The following is a 21,116-nucleotide window of genomic DNA, read 5'->3' on the forward strand; positions in this document are numbered from 1 at the left end:
TTTGATCCCTGGGTTGAGAAGATTCTCTGGAGAAGCTAACAGCTACCCACACTACAGTATTCTGGTCTGGGGAATTCCATGGACTGTACAGCCCATTGGGTTGCAAAGAGTGAGACACGACTGAGTGACTTTCACTTTCACGCAACTACTCAAATGTAAGAAATTTCATTATCCTTACACCTCATTTTCCTATAAATCAAAACAGCCAGCAGTGAACTAAAGAACTACTTTTGATACAGAAGGCTGCAGAAACTACAATTCTAAAAACTTAATCTGTTTCCTCCCTGACACAGACACTTTTCCTTCAATTACTACAGTTACTAACAAGGGCCTGCCATATGATATATAACTGCAAAGTGACACATAAGCTACACTAATAGGAAGCAAAACACATTTACCTAAAAAACACACTCATGAATACAAACTCACACTTACCGATCACCATTGTTACAAAATTGGATACTATCAACTTTATCCTAAAGAGAGGGAAAAACCAAACACAAAAGCAATCATCTACATAGTTTATAAACAAAGAAAGAGCCCACCCAGTTTTACAGTTAGAAGCACATTTGGTTTAAAGTAAGAGATCTACACTTTTGCTGCTTAATCCTGCCATTCAAACATATATTGTATGTTTAAGAGCAAAGAACCTAACTACATATCAAACCAGACTAAGACACAGCTTTTATCTCAGAGATAGACACATAGGGTTTAAATAGGATTTAAAAAGAAAAAACAGCCTGCTTCTAAAATTAAACCTGTCTGTATTTACAATTAATTACATCTACAAAATTAATATGGATAGAAAGTGATAAAAAAGTTTAAGTAGCTGAAAACAAGTCGCATTCACTTTGATGATTATGTGCAAAACAAACAAAAATTTCCTTTAAAGTGATTCTGTTTTTTATCAAATAACTTCACAGAACTTCCTTAAGGAGAAAAAGATGACCTGACTGCTGAGCTGTACTCCAGAACACTGAGAGTTATCTATATTATAGTGCACGTCAATAAAACAGCATTCTAATTCCATGAGCTTGGTTAAGACAAATAGGCTCACCCAAATCAGTTGTCATAATCAAATGTACCTGAAGTAGAAATAACCACTGTAAAGCATTTGCACAATAAGGTGCGGAGCTTGTCAGTATCATCTTTCATCTTTAAATGCAACTCCTCCTCCATTTAAGTTGAAAGTAAAATCAATAACAATCTCCGTTATTGAGACTATATACCAACAGGAATATCATAAGTAAATCTTAATTTTAAAACATGAAGACTTACAGTGTGACTTTCAAGTTCCGCGATTTTTTCAGGTGCTTCAAAACCCAAAAAATACATTCTGATTACATGATCAGTACTACCTGTGGCTAGAAACATACCACCTGAAACAAAAATTTTAAGTTTTAAAAATCCAGTTTGTAACAAATGTCTTAACCAAAGTTCTATATTAAGTAAGCTCTCTATACCAAAAGTATATTCATCTCAATAGACCCAATTCATTATATAAAGAACTTTTAAAAATTAACATAATATATTGTGATATGATTTTTAGAAGAAATCTGTATTTGGTCTTCATCCCTGTTTCTGGCTGAACTCCTAAAAACCCTTAAAATTTCCTAACTGAAATGATACTGATATCTTGATTTTCATATAACAAACCCACTTCAATCACACCAGAGTTTATGTTAATGAGGTAACTTTTGAAAAGCATCTATGGAAGAGGAACCAACCATGTGACAGAGGTTGGGAAAGAGGGCTGGGAGAGAGCTGAATCCATCCTTATGGCCAATGAGTTAATCAACTGTGCCTGTGTGATGAAGCCTCAAAAAAACCCAAAGGGCAAGACTCGGAGAGGTTCCAGGTGGATGAACAGGAGGAGATTAGAGAAGAATAGCAGGACTGGAGAGTCCTCCTTCCCACAGACTTTATTCTAAGCATCTCTTCCATCTAGCTATTCCTGAATTACGTTCTTTCATAATAAACCAAAAATCCACTGAGTAAAAGGACTTCTGTCAGCTGTTCCAGCATATTAACTAAATCCAAGGAAGAAGCTGTGGGAGCCTCTGACCTACAGCCCGTCAGCAGAAGCAAGGTGACAACCGGGTCTGAGGCTGGGGGTGGGCTGGGAATCTTGTAGCACTGAGCCCTTAACCTGTGCAGTCTTCACACTATTCTCTAGGTAGGCAGTGTCAGAATGGAGTTAAATTGTAGGATGCCAAGCTAGTATCAGAGAACTGTTTGGTGGTATTATAGTGGGGTAGGGGTAGGAGTGGGGTACACATTAGATGAGGCTTAATTTTAAAAAGTTAATTCAATCTGGAAATGTTCATTATCTCCCTCTGTCATACTGGTTGTGACAAGGACTAAGATGTTGCCACTCCACAAATACATGAAAACAGGTTCTGCTTTCTAAATACCTTTATACTCCTAGGGAGCTCCTGGTGACTTAGATGGTAAAGAATCTGCCTGCAATGTGGGAGACCTGGGTTCAATCCCCCAGGTCAGGTTGGTCCTCTGGAGAAGGAAATGGCAACCCACTCCAGTACTCTTGCTTGGAAAATCCAATGAACAGAAGAGCCTGGTGAGCTACAGTTCATGGGATCACAGAGAGTCAGACACGACTAAGTGTTAACACACACCTAAACATAGCTATGATATATGAAGTTCACTTGTTCTCATGTTCAGACGTCTATGTGGGAAAATCTTTGACCTCTCCCCAAAACAAAGGTTACCACACAAGTCCACTGTATAAAAAAGAAAAATAATTTCACAAGATGTGTGCAAAACAAACTTTAACTACCAAAAACCAGCAATTCAAAGAAAATCACAATCTTGGCTTATCATACACATGGGGCACATGGCACAGGAATTGCTCATTTGGACACTTTGAGCATCCTTTTTGCCAGTTCTCTTATATCCCTGTCTCTGATTACTATGAAAAATCCAAGAAAGTCAGCAGGGGGAAAATAAGAAAAAGGCTAATTAACATCACAGGTTAAATCTAATAAAATGAGCATAAGACATTCACCATCCATCTGATAAAGGCCATTAGCCATGTGGTTGCTCAAAAAAAACTAAAACAAAACTAAGAAAAAAATACTAAAGGTATCTTACCAACACTAAATGAAGAACACAGCATTTGAACACCTGGTCTAGGCTTTTCAGTGAACTTCAGGGGACGTGGACTAGAAAAGAAGAACATGTTGTTTTAAAATACACGTCAGCACAGTTTAACATACTGGAAGTTTCCATAAGCCTCTTATCCTTATTTCATCAGAGAGCAGACAGAATGAAAACCACAATCACAGAAAATCAACCCAACTATCACATGGACCACAGCCTTGTCTAATTCAATGAAACTATTCCCCATGCCATGTAGGGTCACCCAAGACAGACAGGTCATGGTGGACAGTTCTAACAAAATGGGGTCCACTGGAGAAGGGAATGGCAAACCACTTCAGTATTCTTGCCTTGAAAACGCCAAGAACAGTATGAAAAGGCAAAAAGATGTGACACTGAAAAATGAATGCCCCAGGTCGGTAGATGCCCAATATGCTGCTGGAGAAGAGTGGAGAAATAACTACAAAAAGAATGAAGACACAGAGTCAAAGTGAAAACAACACGCAGTTGTGGATGTGACTGGTGATGGACTTAAGTCTGATGCTGTAAAGAACAATATTGCATAGGAACCTGGAATGTTGGTGGCAACATCAACATTTTAGGAATCAGTGAACTAAAATGGACTGGAATGGGCAAATTTAATTCAGATGACCATTTTATCTACTTCTGTGGGCAAGAATCCCTTAGAAGAAGTGGAGTAGCCCTCACAGTCACAACTGAAATGTCTGAAATGCAGTACTTGGTTGCAATCTCAAAAATGACAGAATGATTTGTTTCCCAGGCAAACCATTCAATATCACAGTAATCCAAGTCTATGCCCCAATCACTAATGTTGAAGCAGCTAAAGTTGAACGCAGCTTTAACTTCAACTGAAGTTGAACGACTCTACAATGACCTACAAGAACTTCTAAAACTAACACCAAAAGAAGTTCTTTTCATAATAGGGGACTGGAATGCAAAAGTAGGAAGTCAAGAGATACCTGCAGTAACAGGCAAATTTGGTCTAGGAGTACAAAATGAACCAGGGAAAAGCAAACACCCTTTTCCAACAACACAGGAGATGACTCTACATAGGGACATCACCAGATGGTTAATACCAAAATCAGACTGATTATATTCTTTGCAGCCAAAGATGGAGAATCTCTATCGCTTCTCAGCCTTTTGGCTAAGATCAAATGCAAAGATGGAGAAACTCTATCCAGTTAGCAAAAACAAGACCGGGAGCTGACAGTGGCTCAGATCATGAACTCCTTATTGCAAAATTCAGACTGAAATTGAAAAACAGAAAACCACTAGACCATTCAGGTATGACCTAAATCAAATCCCTTTCAATTACACAGTGTGATAAGTGACAAACAGATTCAAGGGATTAGATCTGATAGAGCGCCACGAACTATGGACGGAGGTTTGTGACACTGTATAGGAGGCAGGGATCAAGACCACCTCCAAGAAAAAGAAATGCAAAAAAGGCAAAATGGTTGTCTGAGGAGGCCTTACAAATAGCTGAGAGAAGAAGAGAAGCTAAAGGCAAAGGAGAAAAGGAAAGATATACCCATTTGAACGCAAAGTTCCAAAGAACAGCAAGGAGAAATAAGCCTTCCTTAGTGATCAATGCAAAGAAATAGAGGAAAACAATAGAATGGGAAAGACTAGAGATCTCTTCAAGAAAATTAGAGATATCAAGGGAACATTTCATGCAAAGATGGACACAGTAAAGGACAGAAATGGTATGGACCTAACAAAAGCAGAAGATATTAAAGAGTGACATGAATACACAGAAGAACTATACGAAAAAGATCTTAATGATCCCAATAACCACAATGGTGTGATCACTCACCTAGAGCCAGATATCCTAGAGTCTAAAGTCAAGTGGGCCTTAGGAAGCATCACTATGAACAAAGCTAGTGGAGGTGATGGAATTCCAGCTGAGCTATTTCAAGTTCTAAAAGAAGATTCTGTGAAAATGCTATACTCAATATGCCAGCAAAGTTGGCAAACTCAGCAGTGGCCACAGGACTGGAAAAGGTCAATTTTCATTCCAATCTCAAAGAAGGGCAATGCCAAAGAATGCTCAAACTACTGCACAATTGCACTCACACACTAGCAATGTAATGCTCAAAATTCTCCAAACGAGGCTTCAACAGTAAGTGAACCAAGAACTTCCTGATGTTCAAACTGGATTTAGAAAAGGCAGAGGAACCAGCAATCAAATTGCAAGCATCCACTGGATCACAGAAAAAGCCAGAGTTCCAGAAAAACATCTATTTCTGCTTTATTGACTATGCCAAGGCCTCTGATCTGTGGATCATAACGAACTCTGGAAAATTCTTAAAGAGACGGGAATACAGGACCACCTTTCCTGCATCCTAAGAAATCTGTATGTAGGTCAAGAAACAACAGTTAGAACTGGGCATGAGACAACCGACTGGTTCCGCTCTGGGAAAGGAGTACATCAAGGCCGTATATTGTCACACTGTTTATTTAACTTCTATGCCGAATACATCATGAGAAATGCGGGACTGGAAGAAACACAAGCTGGAATCAAGATTGCCGGGAGAAAGGTCAATAATCTCAGATATGCAGAGGACACCACCCTTATGGCAGAAAGTGAAGAACTAAAGAGCCTCTTGATGTAAGTGAAAGAGGAGAGTGAAAAAGTTGGCTTAAAGCTCAACATTCAGAAAATGAAGATCATGGCATCCAGTCCCATCACTTCATGGCAAATAGATGGGAAACAATGGAAACAGTGACAGACTTTATTTTCTTGGGCTCCAAAATCACTGCAGATGGTGACTGCAGCCATGAAACTAAAAGACATTTGCTCCTTGGAAGAAAAGCTATGACCAACCTAGACAGCATAATAAAAAGCAGAGACATTACTTTCCCAACAAAGGTCCACCTAGTCAAAGCTATGATTTTTTTCCGTAGTCATGTATGGATGTGCGAGTGGACCACAAAGAAAGCTGAGCGCCAAAGAATTGATGCTTTTGAACTGTGGTGTTGAAGAAGACTCTTGAGAGTCCCTTGGACGGCAAGGAGATCAAACCAGTTAATCCTAAAGGAAATCACTCCCAAATATTCACTGGAAGGACTGATGCTGAAGCTGAAACTCCAATACTTTGGCCATCTGATGCAAAGAACTGACTCATTGGGAAAGACCCTGATGCTGGGAAAGACTGAAGGCAGGAAGAGAAGGGGATGACGGAGGATGAGACAGTTGGATGTCATCACCGTCTCAATGGACATGAGTCTGAGCAAGCTCTGGGAGTTGGTGACGAACAGGGAAGCCTGGCATGCTACAGTCCACAGGGTCACCAAGAGTCAGACACGACTGAGTGAGTGAACTGAACTGAACATACTGGCTTTATGCTGAAATCGAAACTGATTCAAAAATCTCCCCAAAAACAAAAGCCCAGAACCAGACAGCTTCACAGCTGACTGGAGTAGAGCTAATGCCGATCCTTCTGAAACTCTTTCAAAAAATCACAAGGAAGGAACACTCCCAAACTCATTATACGAGTCCACCATCATCATGATACCAAAACCAGACAAAGACATCACAAAAAAAGAAAACTACAGGCCAATATCAGTGAACATCGACACAAAAATCCTCAACATTAATTCAAGCAAACAGAATTCAACAACACATTAAAAAGATCACACACCATGATCAAGTCAGGTTTATCCCAGAAATGCAAAGATTCTTCAATAAACCCAAATCAATCAATGTGATACACCATATTAAAAAACTGAAAGATAAAAACCATATGATAATCTCAACAGATGCAGGAAAAGCTCCTGACAAAATTCAAAAGCTTGTTTTGCCCATTTATGGGCATAGAAGGAAACTACCTCAACATAATAAAGGCTATATACAACAAACCCACAGCAAACATTATTCTCAATGGTGAAAAACTGAAAGCATTCCCTCTAAGATCAGGAATAAGACAAGGGTGCCCACTTTCACCACTATTATTCAACACAGATTTGGCGGTCTTAGCTATGGCAATCACAAAAGAAAAAGAAATAAGAGAAATCCAGATTGGAAAAGAAGAAGCAAAACTCACACTGTTTGAAGATGACATCATACTATACATATAAAATCCTAAAGATGCTATCATGAAATTACTACAGCTAATGAGTGAATTTAGTAATGTTGCAGGATACAAAATCAATACCTAGAAATCACTTGCATTCCTATATGCTAACAATGAAAAACAAGAAAGAGAAATTAAGGAATCAACCCCATTTACCACCGCAACAAAAAGAATAAAATACCTAGGAATAAACTTACCTAATGAGTCAAAAGACCTGTATACAGAAAACTATAGACTGATAAAAGAAATCAAAGATGACATTAGCACATGGAGAGATAGTCCATGCTCCTAGGCTGAAAGAATCGGTATTGTGAAAATGACTGTACTATCAAATGCAATGTAAAGATTCAATGCAATCCCTATCATGTTATCAAAGGCATCTGTCACAGAATTAGGACAAAAAATTTCACAATTCGTATATAAACACAAAAGACCCAAATAACCCAAGCAATCATGAGAAAGAACAATGCAGCTGGAGATATCAACTTTCTGACTTCAGACTATACTACAAAGCTACAGTCATCCGGACAGCATGATAAAAAACAGAAATATAGGCCAATGGAACAAGATAGAAAGCCCAGAGATCAACCCATGCACCTATGGGCACCTTTTGACAAAAGAAGCAAGAATATTCAGTGGGGCAAAGATAGTCTCTTCAATAAGTGGTGCTGAGAGAAACAGAGGATGAAGAATTGAAAAATGAAAACACTTCCTAACACCATATACAAAGATAAACTCAAAATGGATTAAAGACCTAAAAGTAACATCAGAAACTATAAAACTCTTAGAGGAAAACATAAGCAGAACACTATATGACATAAACCACAGCAAGATCCTCTATGACTCACCTCCTACAGTAATGGAAATAAAAACAATAAGTGGGACCTAATTAAACTTAAAAGCTTCTGCACAGCAAAGAAAACTATTAACAAGGTGAAAAAGACAACCCTCAAAATGGGAGAAAATAATAGCAAATGAAACAACTGACAAAGGATTAATTTCCAAAATACATAAGCAGCTCATCCAACTCAGTATCAGATAAACAATCTGGTCAAAAAGTAGGAAAAAGACCTAAACAAACGTTTCTCCAAAGAAGACATACAGATGGCTAATAAACACATGAAAAGATGCTCAACACCACTCTAAATTATTAGAGAAATCCAAACCAAAACTACAGTGAGATATCACCTCACACCAGTCAGAATGGCCATCATCAAAAAATCCACACACAATAAATGCTGGAGAGGATGTGGAGCAAAGGGAACCCTCTAACACTGTTGGTGGGAATGTCAACTGATACAGCCACTGTGGAAGACAATATGGAGATTCCTTCAAAAAAAGAAAACTAGGAATAAAACTACCATATTACCCAGCAATTCCATGACTAGGCATATACCCTGAGGAAACCAAAAGTGAAAAAGACACATGTACCCCAATGTTCACTGCAGCACTATTTACAATAGCTAGGTGATGGAAGTTACAACACAGACTGTCCATCAACAGATAAATGGATAAAGCAGCTGTGGTACATACATACAATGGAATATTACTCAGCCATAAAAAGAAACGCATTTGAATGAGTTCTAACAAGGCAGATGAACCTAGATCCTATTATACATATGAGTGAAGTAAGTCAGAAAGAGAAAAATATCGCATATTAATGCATGCAATATGGAATCTAAAAAGATGGTGCTGATGAACCTATATGCAGGGCAGCAATGGAGACATAGACACAGAGAACAGACTTACTGACACAGGCTGGTGAGGGGTAAGAAGAGGGTGGGATGAATGCAGAGAGTAGCATGGGAACATACACACTACCATAAGTAAAACAGATAGTCAATGGGAATTTGCTGCATGACTCAGGGAACTCAAACCAGGGCTCTGTAAAACCTAGAGGGGTGAGAAGGGATGGGAGGTAGAAGGGAGGTTCACAAGGAAGGGGACATTTATACATCTATAGCTGGCTGATTCATGCTGATGTATGGCAGAAAGTTAAAACAATGTTATAAAGCAATTATTCTTCAATTAAGAATAAATTTTTAAAAAACATAACGGCTTTAATCTAGCATACATAAGTGTTGCCATCTTACTTCTATAGTACCTCTTCGTATACCAAATATTTCCACAAACGCTGTTATAGGTGGGTGGATGTGAGAGGACTGTCTAACCCCCAAACTTACATGGATCCTAGTACACAGAAAGAGCAAGCCCACTAACCACTGTTCTGTAACAGAGGTGACTAAAGCTCAGAGTGTAAGAGAACCCATTATTGAGGCCACAGAACAGGCGGTAAAACCACCAGATAGCATGCTCCAACAGAAAGAGAATGCAAGCTGCATATCTAACATTAAATTTTTAGTAGCCACAAAATAAGTAAAAAGATAAAATTAGTTTTAATCCATTTAACACAATATATCCAAAATACCACAACAATGTTAATAAAATTTTAATGAGAACTTTAATTGCTTTCATAGTATATCCTTTAACTCTGCCATAGCACTTATAATATATCTCAATTTGAAGTTTTCATCAAAAATACTTGATCTGTACTGAGAGTTCATGAAACTTCTAATTGAAAAATTAATTCACATACTCAAGTTGTTTAAAATACGCTTAAAAGTTCTCTAAGTACTGAATCATATCCGTTAAAACTTTAATAATTCGATTCCTCAATTGCACCAGCCACAACCAAAGTGCTCGATAGAAATGTGTGGCTAGTGGATGCCATGTTGGGCAGTGTAAGGCTATAATAATCCAGGTCTGATTCTTAAATAATTCCTGCCTAAATTTCTGCCTATGCATATAATCATATATATTTCTAACATTTTTCAAAATGTTTCACATACTATCACTTTTTCAAAACCATGTGACCACTAAGAGGACAGCTCCGTCCCTTTAACATACCCAAATATCTAAATGGTACAGCATAAACAACAGTCAATATGGTACATGCACTGTACATATCAAAAATTAAGTTCAAAAGTAAAAAGGCAATCACAATACATAATTTCTCTTTATAATCAGATTTCATTTTTAGACTAAACAGTAACATCATGAAAAAAGAAAAAACTTACTACACAATTACAGTCATTTACCTGAATTTCAAGGATTCTAAATCCCACTGCCAAAAACAAACAGTCCCATCAGCACCAGTGGAGACCATGTATCTTTGCGAGCCTTTGGCCATGGGGCTAAACTAAAAAGGAATAAAAACATTTACAAATCAGTTTCCACTAACATTACAGTTTAAGTTTTTCAAAGTTAATTTCAATTGACACTTTGAGCAACACACAAGAAATCCAAGATACAGGTGATACTACAGTGAGAACTCATAACCAAAAAAAAAACAAAAGAGAAAGTCTATCTCTAATTTATAAACATAATGTGATCTCAATAAAAGTTTATTTTGGAAACTAATAAGAACGGTCAGAAAAACTTTCATTAAGAGAAAGTAAAGATCTAGTCCTGTTGATGTGAGATCTACCACAAGGCCTCAATAATTAAAACTATGGGGCACAGTACGTACATTATGACAGAAAGACCAATGGAAAACTGTGAAGTCCGAACTGGACCCTAATACACAAGACATACAACAAAGGAGCCATCTCAGTCAGATGGGGAAACAATGGACCATAAATGCATACATGGTAACGGGACAACTATGCAACAATTAAGGGGAAAATGGATCCATTCTTCAAACTATGAAGCAGGATAAATTCCAAGTGATAGACATTTTAAATATTTAAATAACAAAATGATACAAGTATTATAACAAAAGAATTATCTTGTAACTTCAGAATAGGGTTAACACTTGTGTTTAATAAAGTACTGACTGTGCTACACAAACAAGCTAGAGAAAGGAAGATCCATTTGGTCCAGAAACATCCAAGGCAGCTTAAAAGATACAGAGGGAATTATAAGGAAAACAAGAAAAACACACTCAGCAAAGGAGTAAGATGAGCAAAATTACCAAAGTAAGAGGGAATGTGGTATGTGATAGTAACAGAAAGATCTATAATAATACTGAAGTTATCTCCGAATATATAAGCTCTTATTACTGTCAGTTTAATTCTCTCTATATATATATATAAAAGCAAAATGGCTGTCTGGGGAGGCCTTACAAATAGCTGTGAAAGGAAGAGAGTTGAAAAGGAAAGATATAAGCATCTGAATGCAGAGTTCCAAAGAATAGCAAGAAGAGATAAGAAAGCCTTCTTCAGTGATCAATGAAAAGAAATAGAGGAAAACAACAGAATGGCAAAGACTAGAGATCTCTTCAAGAAAATTAGAGATACCAAGGGAACATTTCATGCAAAGATGGGCTCGATAAAGGACAGAAATGGTATGGACCTAACAGAACCAGAAGATATTAAGAAGAGGTGGCAAGAATACACGGAAGAACTGTACAAAAAAGATCTTCACAACCCAGATAATCATGATCATGTGATCACTAATCTAGAGCCAGACATCTTGGAATGTGAAGTCAAGTGGGCCTTAGAAAGCATCACTACCAACAAAGTTAGTAGAGGTGATGGGATTCCAGTTGAGCTGTTTCAAATCCTGAAAAGATGATGCTGTGAAAGTGCTGCACTCAATATGTCAGCAAATTTGGAAAACTCAGCAGTGGCCACAGGACTGGAAAAGGTCAGTTTTCATTCCAATCCCAAAGAAAGGCCATGCCAAACGATGCTCAAACTACCTCACAATTGCACTCATCTCACATGCTAGTAAAGTAATGCTCAAAATTCTCAAGACAGGCTTCAGCAATACATGAACCATGAACTCCCTGACGTTCAAGCTGGTTTTAGAAAAGGCAGAGGAACCAGAGATCAAATTGACAACATCCGCTGGATCATGGAAAAAGCAAAGGAGTTCCAGAAAAACATCTATTTCTGCTTTATTGACTATGCCAAAGCATTTCACTGTGTGGATCACAATAAACTGTGGAAAATTCTGAAAGAGATGGGAATACCAGACCACCTGACCTGCCTCTTGAGAAATCTGTATGTAGGTCAGGAAGCAACAGTTAGAACTGGACATGGAACAACAGACTGGTTCCAAATAGGAAAAGGAGTATGTCAAGGCTGTATATTGTCACCCTGTTTATTTAACTTCTATGCAGAATACATCATGAGAAATGCGGGACTGGAAGAAACACAAGCTGGAATCAAGATTGCTGGGAGAAATATCAATAACCTCAGATATGCAGATGACACCACCCTTATGGCAGAAAGTGAAGAGGAACTAAAAAGCCTCTTGATGAAAGTGAAAGAGAAGAGTGAAAACGTTGGCTTAAAGCTCAACATTCAGAAAACGAAGATCATGGCATCTGGTCCCATCACTTCATGGGAAATAGATGGGGAAACAGTGGAAACAGTGTCAGACTTTATTTTTCTGGGCTCCAGAATCACTGCAGATGGTGACTGCAGCCATGAAATTAGAAGACGCTTACTCCTTGGAAGAAAAGTTATGACCAACCTAGATAGTATATTCAAAAGCAGACATTACTTTGCTGACTAAGGTCCATCTAGTCAAGGCTATGGTTTTTCCAGTGGTCATGTATGGATGTGAGAGTTGGACTGTGAAGAAGGCTGAGCGCCGAAGAATTGATGCTTTTGAACTTTGGTAATGGAGAAGTCTCTTGAGAGTCCCTTGGACTGCAAGGAGATCCAACCAGTCCATTCCGAAGGAGATCAGCCCTGGGATTTCTTTGGAAGGAATGATGCTAAAGCTGAAGCTCAGAACTTTGGCCACCTCATGTGAAAAGTTGACTCATTGGAAAAGACTTTGATGCTGGGAGGGATTGCGGGCAGGAGGAGAAGGGGACGATCGAGGATGAGATGGCTGGATGGCATCACGGACTCGATGGACGTGAGTCTGAGTGAACTCCGGGAGTTGGTGATGGACAGGGAGGCTTGGGGTGCTGCGACTCATGGGGTCACAAAGAGTGGGACACGACTGAGCAACTGAACTGAACTGATACATAATCTAAAACCCTAGAAATGATATTTGTTGCAGGTGGTCAATGTTTATTTCCATTTACCCATACACATGTTCTTTTAATTCTTCATTTCCTCTTATTACTCCAAGCCTGGGATCACATTCCTTCTCTGACTGAAGAATACTACTTCAAATTCCCCTTAGTGCTGTCCCATCACTAAGAAACTCTGAGTCTGTCTGAAAACGTGTTTATTACACTTCAGTGGATTTTCAGTAGGTTCAGAATTCTTGACCCGCAGTCATTTCCTATCAGTACTCTCAGAAAAGCACTCCTTTGTCTATGAACCTCCACTGCTTCTACTGAGAAGCTGGCCATCAGTCTTGCTCCTTTTGTTATTTTCCCCTCTGATTCTTTAAGATTTCTCTGTCTTTGGTTTTAAAACTAAATGTGATGTTCAATAGTTGTAGTTTTCTGTATATTTACTCTGTTCAGGAAACTTAGCATTTCTTCAATCTGTGGCTTTATTTCTTTAGTGTATTTTGCAAACTTCTCAGCTATTATCACTACAAACACAGCTTTTGCTTCACTCTCTCCTTCAGGAATTCCAGTTACATGTATGGTACATATATATGTATACACATGTGGAATCTTTTCAGCATTTCCTCTTTATTAACCTCTTTTGGTACATTCTAAACTCTTCACTCTGTGCTTCCATTTGTTTATTTTCTCTGGCCTCACTGCCAACTCATCAATTCTCTCTTTGACTTCCTTAGTAGAATCCAGTCTGCTGTTAAAACAATCTACTGAACTACTAAATTCAGTTGTACACTTCAGTCCTCAAGTTTCTTTTTACTAATTCTAGTTCTCTGATGAAATTTCATCAATAGCTGAATTTACTATGCATGGATATTTCCAACATATATCCTCCCCAATCCTACAAGTCTGTCAAAATTTCTGCTAAGCTTCTCAGTCACCTATGAAACTGCTAAATGCCTTCAAATTCAAGGTTCCTCGCTCTGGGGTTTCCATATCTTGGCTACATAATTTCTCACTATGTTAGCACTTTGTGGAATGGAATGGAAATGGAAACAGTGATAGACTTTATTTTCTTGGGCTCCAAAATCACTGCAGATGGTAACTGTAGCCATGAAATTAAAAGACACTTGCTCCTTGGAAGAAAAGCTATGACCAACCTACACAGCATATTAAAAAGCAGAGACATTAACTTTGCCAACAAAGGTCCATCTAGTCAAAGCTATGGTTTTTCCCATAGTCAAGTATGGATGTGCGAGTTGGACCACAAAGAAAGTTGAGCGCCAAAGAATTGATGCTTTTGAAATGTGGTGTTGAAGAAGACTCTTGAGAGTCCCCTGGACTGCAAGGAGATCAAACCAGTCAATCCTAAAGGAAATCAGTCCCAAATATTCATTGGAAGGACTGATGCTGAAGCTGAAACTCCAGTACTTTGGCCACCTGAGGCGAAGTACTGACTCCTTAGAAAAGACTCTAATGCTGGTAAAGACTGAAGGCAGGAGAAGGGGACGACAGGGGATGAGATGGCTGGATGGCATCACTGATTTGACAAACACGACTTTGAGCAAACTCCAGGAGTTGGTGATGAACAGAGAAGCCTGGCATGCTGCGGTCCATGAGGTCGCAAGGAGTCAGACACGACTGAGCTACTGAACTGTTTAGTACTCTGGATACTTTTTCACCTTCATCCAACTTTTCTGTTAATAGTTTCCAGCTAAGCATTATGTCTCTTACTCCTCAAGAATGTTACTTGATGCTGCTGCTGCTGCTAAGTCGCATCAGTCGTGTCCGACTCTGTGCGACCCCATAGATGGCAGCCCACCAGGCTCCTCCGCCCCTGGAATTCTCCAGGCAAGAACACTGGAGTGGGTTGCCATTTCCTCCTCCAATTGTTACTTGATACTCTTAGACAAAAGGTTCTAACTCTAACCCAGTTAGTCTAATACTAACGCTACTGAGAACGTAAATTATAAGTGATAGTGCATACTGCTACCCATGAGAAAGGTTTTGTACTAAAATACTGACAGGGATTATTCTAAATGGTAAGATTATGGAAGTTTTAAATATTATTTGCTATTAACTACTGTCTAGTTTTTTTGGCAAACAATATTACTTATCTTTTTTTTAATAAAAAAAGAAAGCTGTTACTACAGTTAGGATGGTTTATACATGCCAGTAACAACAGGGCAAAGAACATGAAAAAGATTAATGTATCATGCACTTGTTTGTGTTTGAACTTCAGAGTAACCACTAGCAAGCACAGATAAGCCTTCTGATGTATAAAAACTTACTACCACACAAGTAAATTTTCTGTATCTTTGGTAGGTGATAAATACAGGTGGGCCCCTATTATCAAAACAATGAGGCTTTCATTGAAGACCAGAGCTTCACTCTCACACTGAACAATTCTATAATGATTTTAAAACATACACTCACAAACTACTTACTATAAATGTTGCTGTGATATTGTCTACAAGTTCATAACAAACTTTAAAATTTTAAAACCTGTGGAACACAGCTAGGATATGAATTAATTTTTAACCTATAAAGTCCTCTAGAGAACAATATACTCATTGTCAAAAAATAAATAGGCAAACCGAAGATTTTCCTCCAATATTCATAGTAAAACTCAATCCCAATTTTAGTTGTCATCCTTAAAAAACAAGTTTGCAGTCTCTGTTCTTTAAGAATATTGACCACAGGAGTTGAGAAAAGTCACTTTTATCACAGACTTCACACCAAATCTATTCATAGGCCACTCAACATATAGCCTGGGTAAATTCACATATGAAAATGAAACCACTCTCCTTGTTTAATCAAACTCAAATCAGAGACAACAACATGCCTTAAAAGGCCTTATAAATCATTACCTACTAACAAAATGTAATTTCTAAAAAGTGACTGAATATTACCATTCTCGGAACTAACAGATCTAAGGCAACTACAGAGAGACCACCTGGAAGAGCATATGCATTAAGGTAACCAAGCCTCTTTTATTTTCAATCAATGATCCTCACCTACCTCCAACATTCAGAATCAATCAAAATCTTAAGCAGTGGGGCCTAGCAATCTGTGTTTTAAACAAAGCCTCCAAGTGACTCTCATACGCATTAAATAAAACTACTACTCTGGATCCAACAACCAACTTAAAAGAAACACAAAGAAACATGTTAATCTATTCTACAAGGAAGCAAATGGTACCCAAACTGTGGGAACTCTATAAACCCAATTTCCTCAACAAAGAAACTGCCCAAAAAATTGGACAAGATGATGAAACTTGTGGTAAAATTCTTTTAATGTATAGCAACCAATTGTAAGGTACTGACTCTGGTTCCTAATTCAAACTAAATAAAATAATGCTATTTATGAAAGAGTTGTGATTGACTCTTTGCGACCCCACAGACTATACAGTCCATGGAATTCTCCAGGCCAGAATACCGGAGTGGGTAGCCTTTCCCTTTTCCGGGGATCTTCCCAATCCAGGGATTGAACCCAGGGCTCCCACGTTGCAGGCAGATTCTTTACAGCTGAGCCACCAGGGAAGTCCATTTATGAAACTATTTGAAATCTGAATGTCAACAAACAAGTGTGATGATAATGTTTTTGGTTGTGTTTTTAATAAAACACAGTAGACATACTGAAGCATTTACAGATGAAATGATATGAAATCTAGCATTTGCTTTAGGTACAAGGTGAAACAGATGAAGAAGAACTGGCCAGGGATGATGGACACATAAAGGCTCATCATACTATTTTGTCTACCATCTATATGGTTCAAAAAATTAATGTCCACAATAAAGAAAAATATATATTTCAGCCAACTTAATCAACTTATCAAAATCCACAAATTTTAAGGGAGAAAAATTATTAACCTGTCACCATGAGTGTGTAATTGCCACTCACTCAGTTCAACTGTAAACCTAAAGGAAACAGTAAGTCATCCCAGTAAAGCTCTTATCAGCATTAGGTTATCTATTACATCACCCTTCCAAGATTCATGGAACTATGACTGATTATATTTTTCCTGATTACTAAATTTAAAATAGATCATGTAATTACTAAACATCTCACTATTTCTCATCTCCAAAGATAATGACCATTTAAATGCAAAGGAGACAGTACACAAATGTGCACACTAAAGGGGGTTTTACCTGTAAAGATGTAATTGACCCCGTGTGTCCTTGGAGCACAGCAACCGGAGCACAGGTTCTCAGGCACCACACTCTAATTATTTTATCACAGCTCCCTGCAGCAATCATTGTATTCTCATAGTTTACTGCCATATCTGAAATTTCTGCAGAATGACCTCTTAATGTGGACAATAGGCGGCCATTGTGAGTTGACCAAATCTTCACCAAACAATCATCTGAACCCTAAAAAAAATTTACCCCAAGATAAAATGTTAATACAGCAAGTCTTATATTTCATTTTTAAAAATACCATTCACTTGTCACACAAATTAAATGTTTCTATCTCCTCCTCTCTTTCCAACTGTAGAATACTCTGTAAATTATGAATCTGATGGCCAAGAAAACTTACAATGTTTTTCTTCAAATCAAATAATAAAAAAGATACATTCTTGCAGTTTTCATTTCTATGGCTTAGACCTATTATAAATACTATTATCTCCAAATTCTCTGCCATGTAATAAGTCCAACTAAAAGTCCAAGGCTCACCCATTTCAGTTAACAAAGTTAAATGTTTGTTTAGTTCACATTAAGTTAAATAACTTGGTAAGTATTAGTTAAGACAGTTCTGTTTCACAAGTGGAGTAAATGGCAATTCCAAAAACAAAAAATAATGGGACTAAAGCCCTCATTTTAAATAACTAAGCAATAGTCTCAAATTTATAGTACCATCCAGTATCCATCCATCCAGAAAATATCTGAATATCAACTGTGAATCTCAACAACAGAAAAATGAAATCTAAACTTCTTATCCATCCTAACTTTCCCTTAAAACACTGAAATGGTAAGTTAAATTCCAAAAATTTACATGTAGTTTTACAATAATTATAAAATAATCTTTCAGTGTTAATCAATTTCCCCAGATCACAAGTAATCAATGAGAATATGAATCACCTGTAGACATCTAGATTTTTAGGGGAGAGGGTCTTTCTGATTAATGTAGGGGGATTTTTTCGATTGTTTTTGTTAATACACACTAGAACCTAATTCAGTAGGTCTAGAATGAGCTGTAGGTGATCCACAAACACCATACAAGGCCTGATTATCTGCTTCAGAATTACAGGGGATACTTAAAAAAATGCAAATAAAAATGCAAAAATGCACAGATCCCACACCAGACCAAGTCAAAATTTCTGAGAAAAAGAAAAGACATATTTAATTAAGCTTTCCTAGATAATCGTGAGGCACACTAAAGTGCTCCAAATGATACCAAATTGACTTTAAAATGGTAACTCACTGTGAAGATTCTATGTCCTGTCCTATCAAATGCTACACAGTAAACAGCAGACAGATGTCCGAGAATCCTCCTGTGCATTTTTATGTGCTGATACATAGCTCCTGGGAACGCTGTGCTAAAAGTGGAACACCCTGTGAGTTGTTTTCCTCGATGGATCTCCACTAGGAAATAAAAACATGAAAACGGTTAAGGAGAAGCCAGTAGGTGAGAAGCTAAGAAAAACTCCAAAACAATTTCTAGAGGGCCACAAAAATTAACACTTGAGAAATTCTAACGATGAAGTTTCTTCCCTATTCTGTTCTACTATAAGCACTGCTGCTGCTGCTGCTACGTCGCTTCAGTCGTGTCCGACTCTGCGTGACCCCATGGACTGCAGCCTACCAGGCTCCTCCATCCATGGATTTTCCAGGCAAGAGTACTGGAGTGGGGTGCCACTGCCTTCTCCGACTATAAGCACTGGCACAGATTTATTAAATAAGATTGTTTTTCATTACCTTTTATTACTTTTAGTAATAATTTTAGGAAAGCAATTATCTGAAACATTACCAGCACCTCCTTTAAAGTTTTAATACAACAGTTACAAAGTTGGTCAAGAAATTAAAAAACTATTTTGGGCAACTGAAAAGTCAACCTCACTTACCAAGATTTGGTGGGGAACCATAATTCACCGGCATTTCAGGAGGTCTTCCTCTATGAAGAGCAGCAAAGGCAGAGCCCTTCCAAACTGTGTGCCTGCAGTCTTTAAAATGAATTTTAGATACACATAAAATCTTGAAAGTTAACCCCAAGAAAGATTTTATAGAATACTTACGTATATTGTAATAAACTGTTTATTAAAAGGTTTACCAACTAATATACTTTAACAGAAAAGCCCTAGAGGTTTATTAGACTATTTCTGAAGGAAAAAAAAAAATTTAAGACATCTCAGATACAACAACAACAACTAACATTTGTGTAGCACTTTACAATTTACAAAGTGCTTTCTACATACATTATCTCATTGAATCCTCACAACAACCCTGTGAGGTAGGTATTATCGCCAATTTATAAGTGAGGTAACTGAGGCTCAAAGGTTCCAGGACCTTTAAAGAGATCCACTGCAAATGACTTGTCAAGATGGACCATAAAACCAGATCTTTTGACTCCAAGTCCTACTCAATGCCAAATGGATTTTTATTTTTCATCACAGAATTACACCATACAATCATTAGTGATAAAGGTCTTACTCGCAACTGATCCAATTTTCCCATAATGGACATTTTTGTAAGGAAATTTTTTTTTTCATTTATATGAAAATCCTTGACTTAATTATTTAAATGTTACTGAGTTTAAAATTAATGCTGGCCAATATTACCATGACTTTAATCTCCTTAGTATTGACAAATGGCTTTCCTCTTGTTTTAGGATCATAGACAATCCATTACACAAGAGCACATGTAGGACCTGCGAGTCTGAACACTTAATTCTGAAGTCCTATCCCTCTTAGCAAATACACTAAGAAAACTGTCTAACCCCCTCTAGAGGAGATAGCAGCAGAGCACAGAGTATGCTGTGCCAGAAATTAGCTTCTGCAGAACTGAAGGAGGAAGGGAAGAAAGGCATTATATAAACCTCCACTGAGCCTCGGGTGCCCCAAACTAACAGGCATATCATGTTTTACAGGAATGAATTCATTACCACTATCAATATCAGTTACAAGGCATCCTCTCATGTCACTAGTACAAACAAACAGAGAAATACAGTCCCTACCCTAGGACAGCTTGCTGAAGAGCTTCTTCTACAGTCTGCCAGTTCTAAAGCAGTGCTCATCACAAAACAACATTGAGCTTGACACAAGTAAAGAAAACAGAAGAAAACAGGCTACCCAAGCAACTACTATATAACAACCTAAAATAGAATAATTACAAAGTGAGTAGAACACAGAAAAAGGAGGAATATGAACAGTTTCCTGATTCGAGCCACAGTGTGGCGTGACTACATAGAGCACTGGAAAACAACTAAAGCTGACAAACCAGTCTGGCATGGAACCAAGAGGAAGGGTTGTTCTTTCTCAGTCAAACTTTATACTGGTGGAGCATCTAAGAGGCAGCATCACAACAGCAACAGATCTTAAAAATAATCATGAGGGATGAACGTGACGGATACTCAAGATCAGAAGAGCCAACATTCTTGCCCGTTAGCGGTTAAGCCACGTTGTATACATAGATCGTATCACATACATATACTCAGTCTAAGTGATTTATACCGAGCTAACAGAGAAACAGCAATTCCAAACATTTTGCTACCACACAATTTCGCAAAAAATTAAACTGGTGGAAAAAGAACCATGCAATTGTACATTTTTGGTGCTCATTTTCAAAATGCTACCAAATTTAGAAAATCACTTCCCCTTATAACAAAGGGCTTGCAGAATCTAAATATCAAATGAAATACTTCTAGCATTTAAAGAGTTTATTAGACACATACAATTACATTCAATGAAGTTATAAGTGAGCTACAAA

The 21,116-nt window shown here is 37.8% G+C and overlaps 1 protein-coding gene across 1 annotated transcript in view; it reads right to left on the reverse strand.

Moving 5' to 3' along the window:
• The window catches only part of BRWD1 (bromodomain and WD repeat domain containing 1), a 116,388-nt gene that overhangs the window by 80,091 nt on the left and 15,181 nt on the right, over positions 1-21,116 (reverse strand). Inside the window, exons 6-12 of the mRNA XM_052648408.1 lie at positions 19,256-19,354; positions 18,616-18,776; positions 17,343-17,564; positions 10,313-10,413; positions 3,112-3,182; positions 1,279-1,379; positions 436-476 (exon numbers count right to left, since the gene is read on the reverse strand). Coding sequence (XP_052504368.1) covers positions 436-476; positions 1,279-1,379; positions 3,112-3,182; positions 10,313-10,413; positions 17,343-17,564; positions 18,616-18,776; positions 19,256-19,354 — 796 coding nt within the window. The remainder of the gene's footprint in view (positions 1-435; positions 477-1,278; positions 1,380-3,111; positions 3,183-10,312; positions 10,414-17,342; positions 17,565-18,615; positions 18,777-19,255; positions 19,355-21,116) is intronic.

This window comes from Budorcas taxicolor, chromosome 1 (genome assembly GCF_023091745.1).
Source record: "Budorcas taxicolor isolate Tak-1 chromosome 1, Takin1.1, whole genome shotgun sequence".
NCBI lineage: Eukaryota > Metazoa > Chordata > Mammalia > Artiodactyla > Bovidae > Budorcas > Budorcas taxicolor.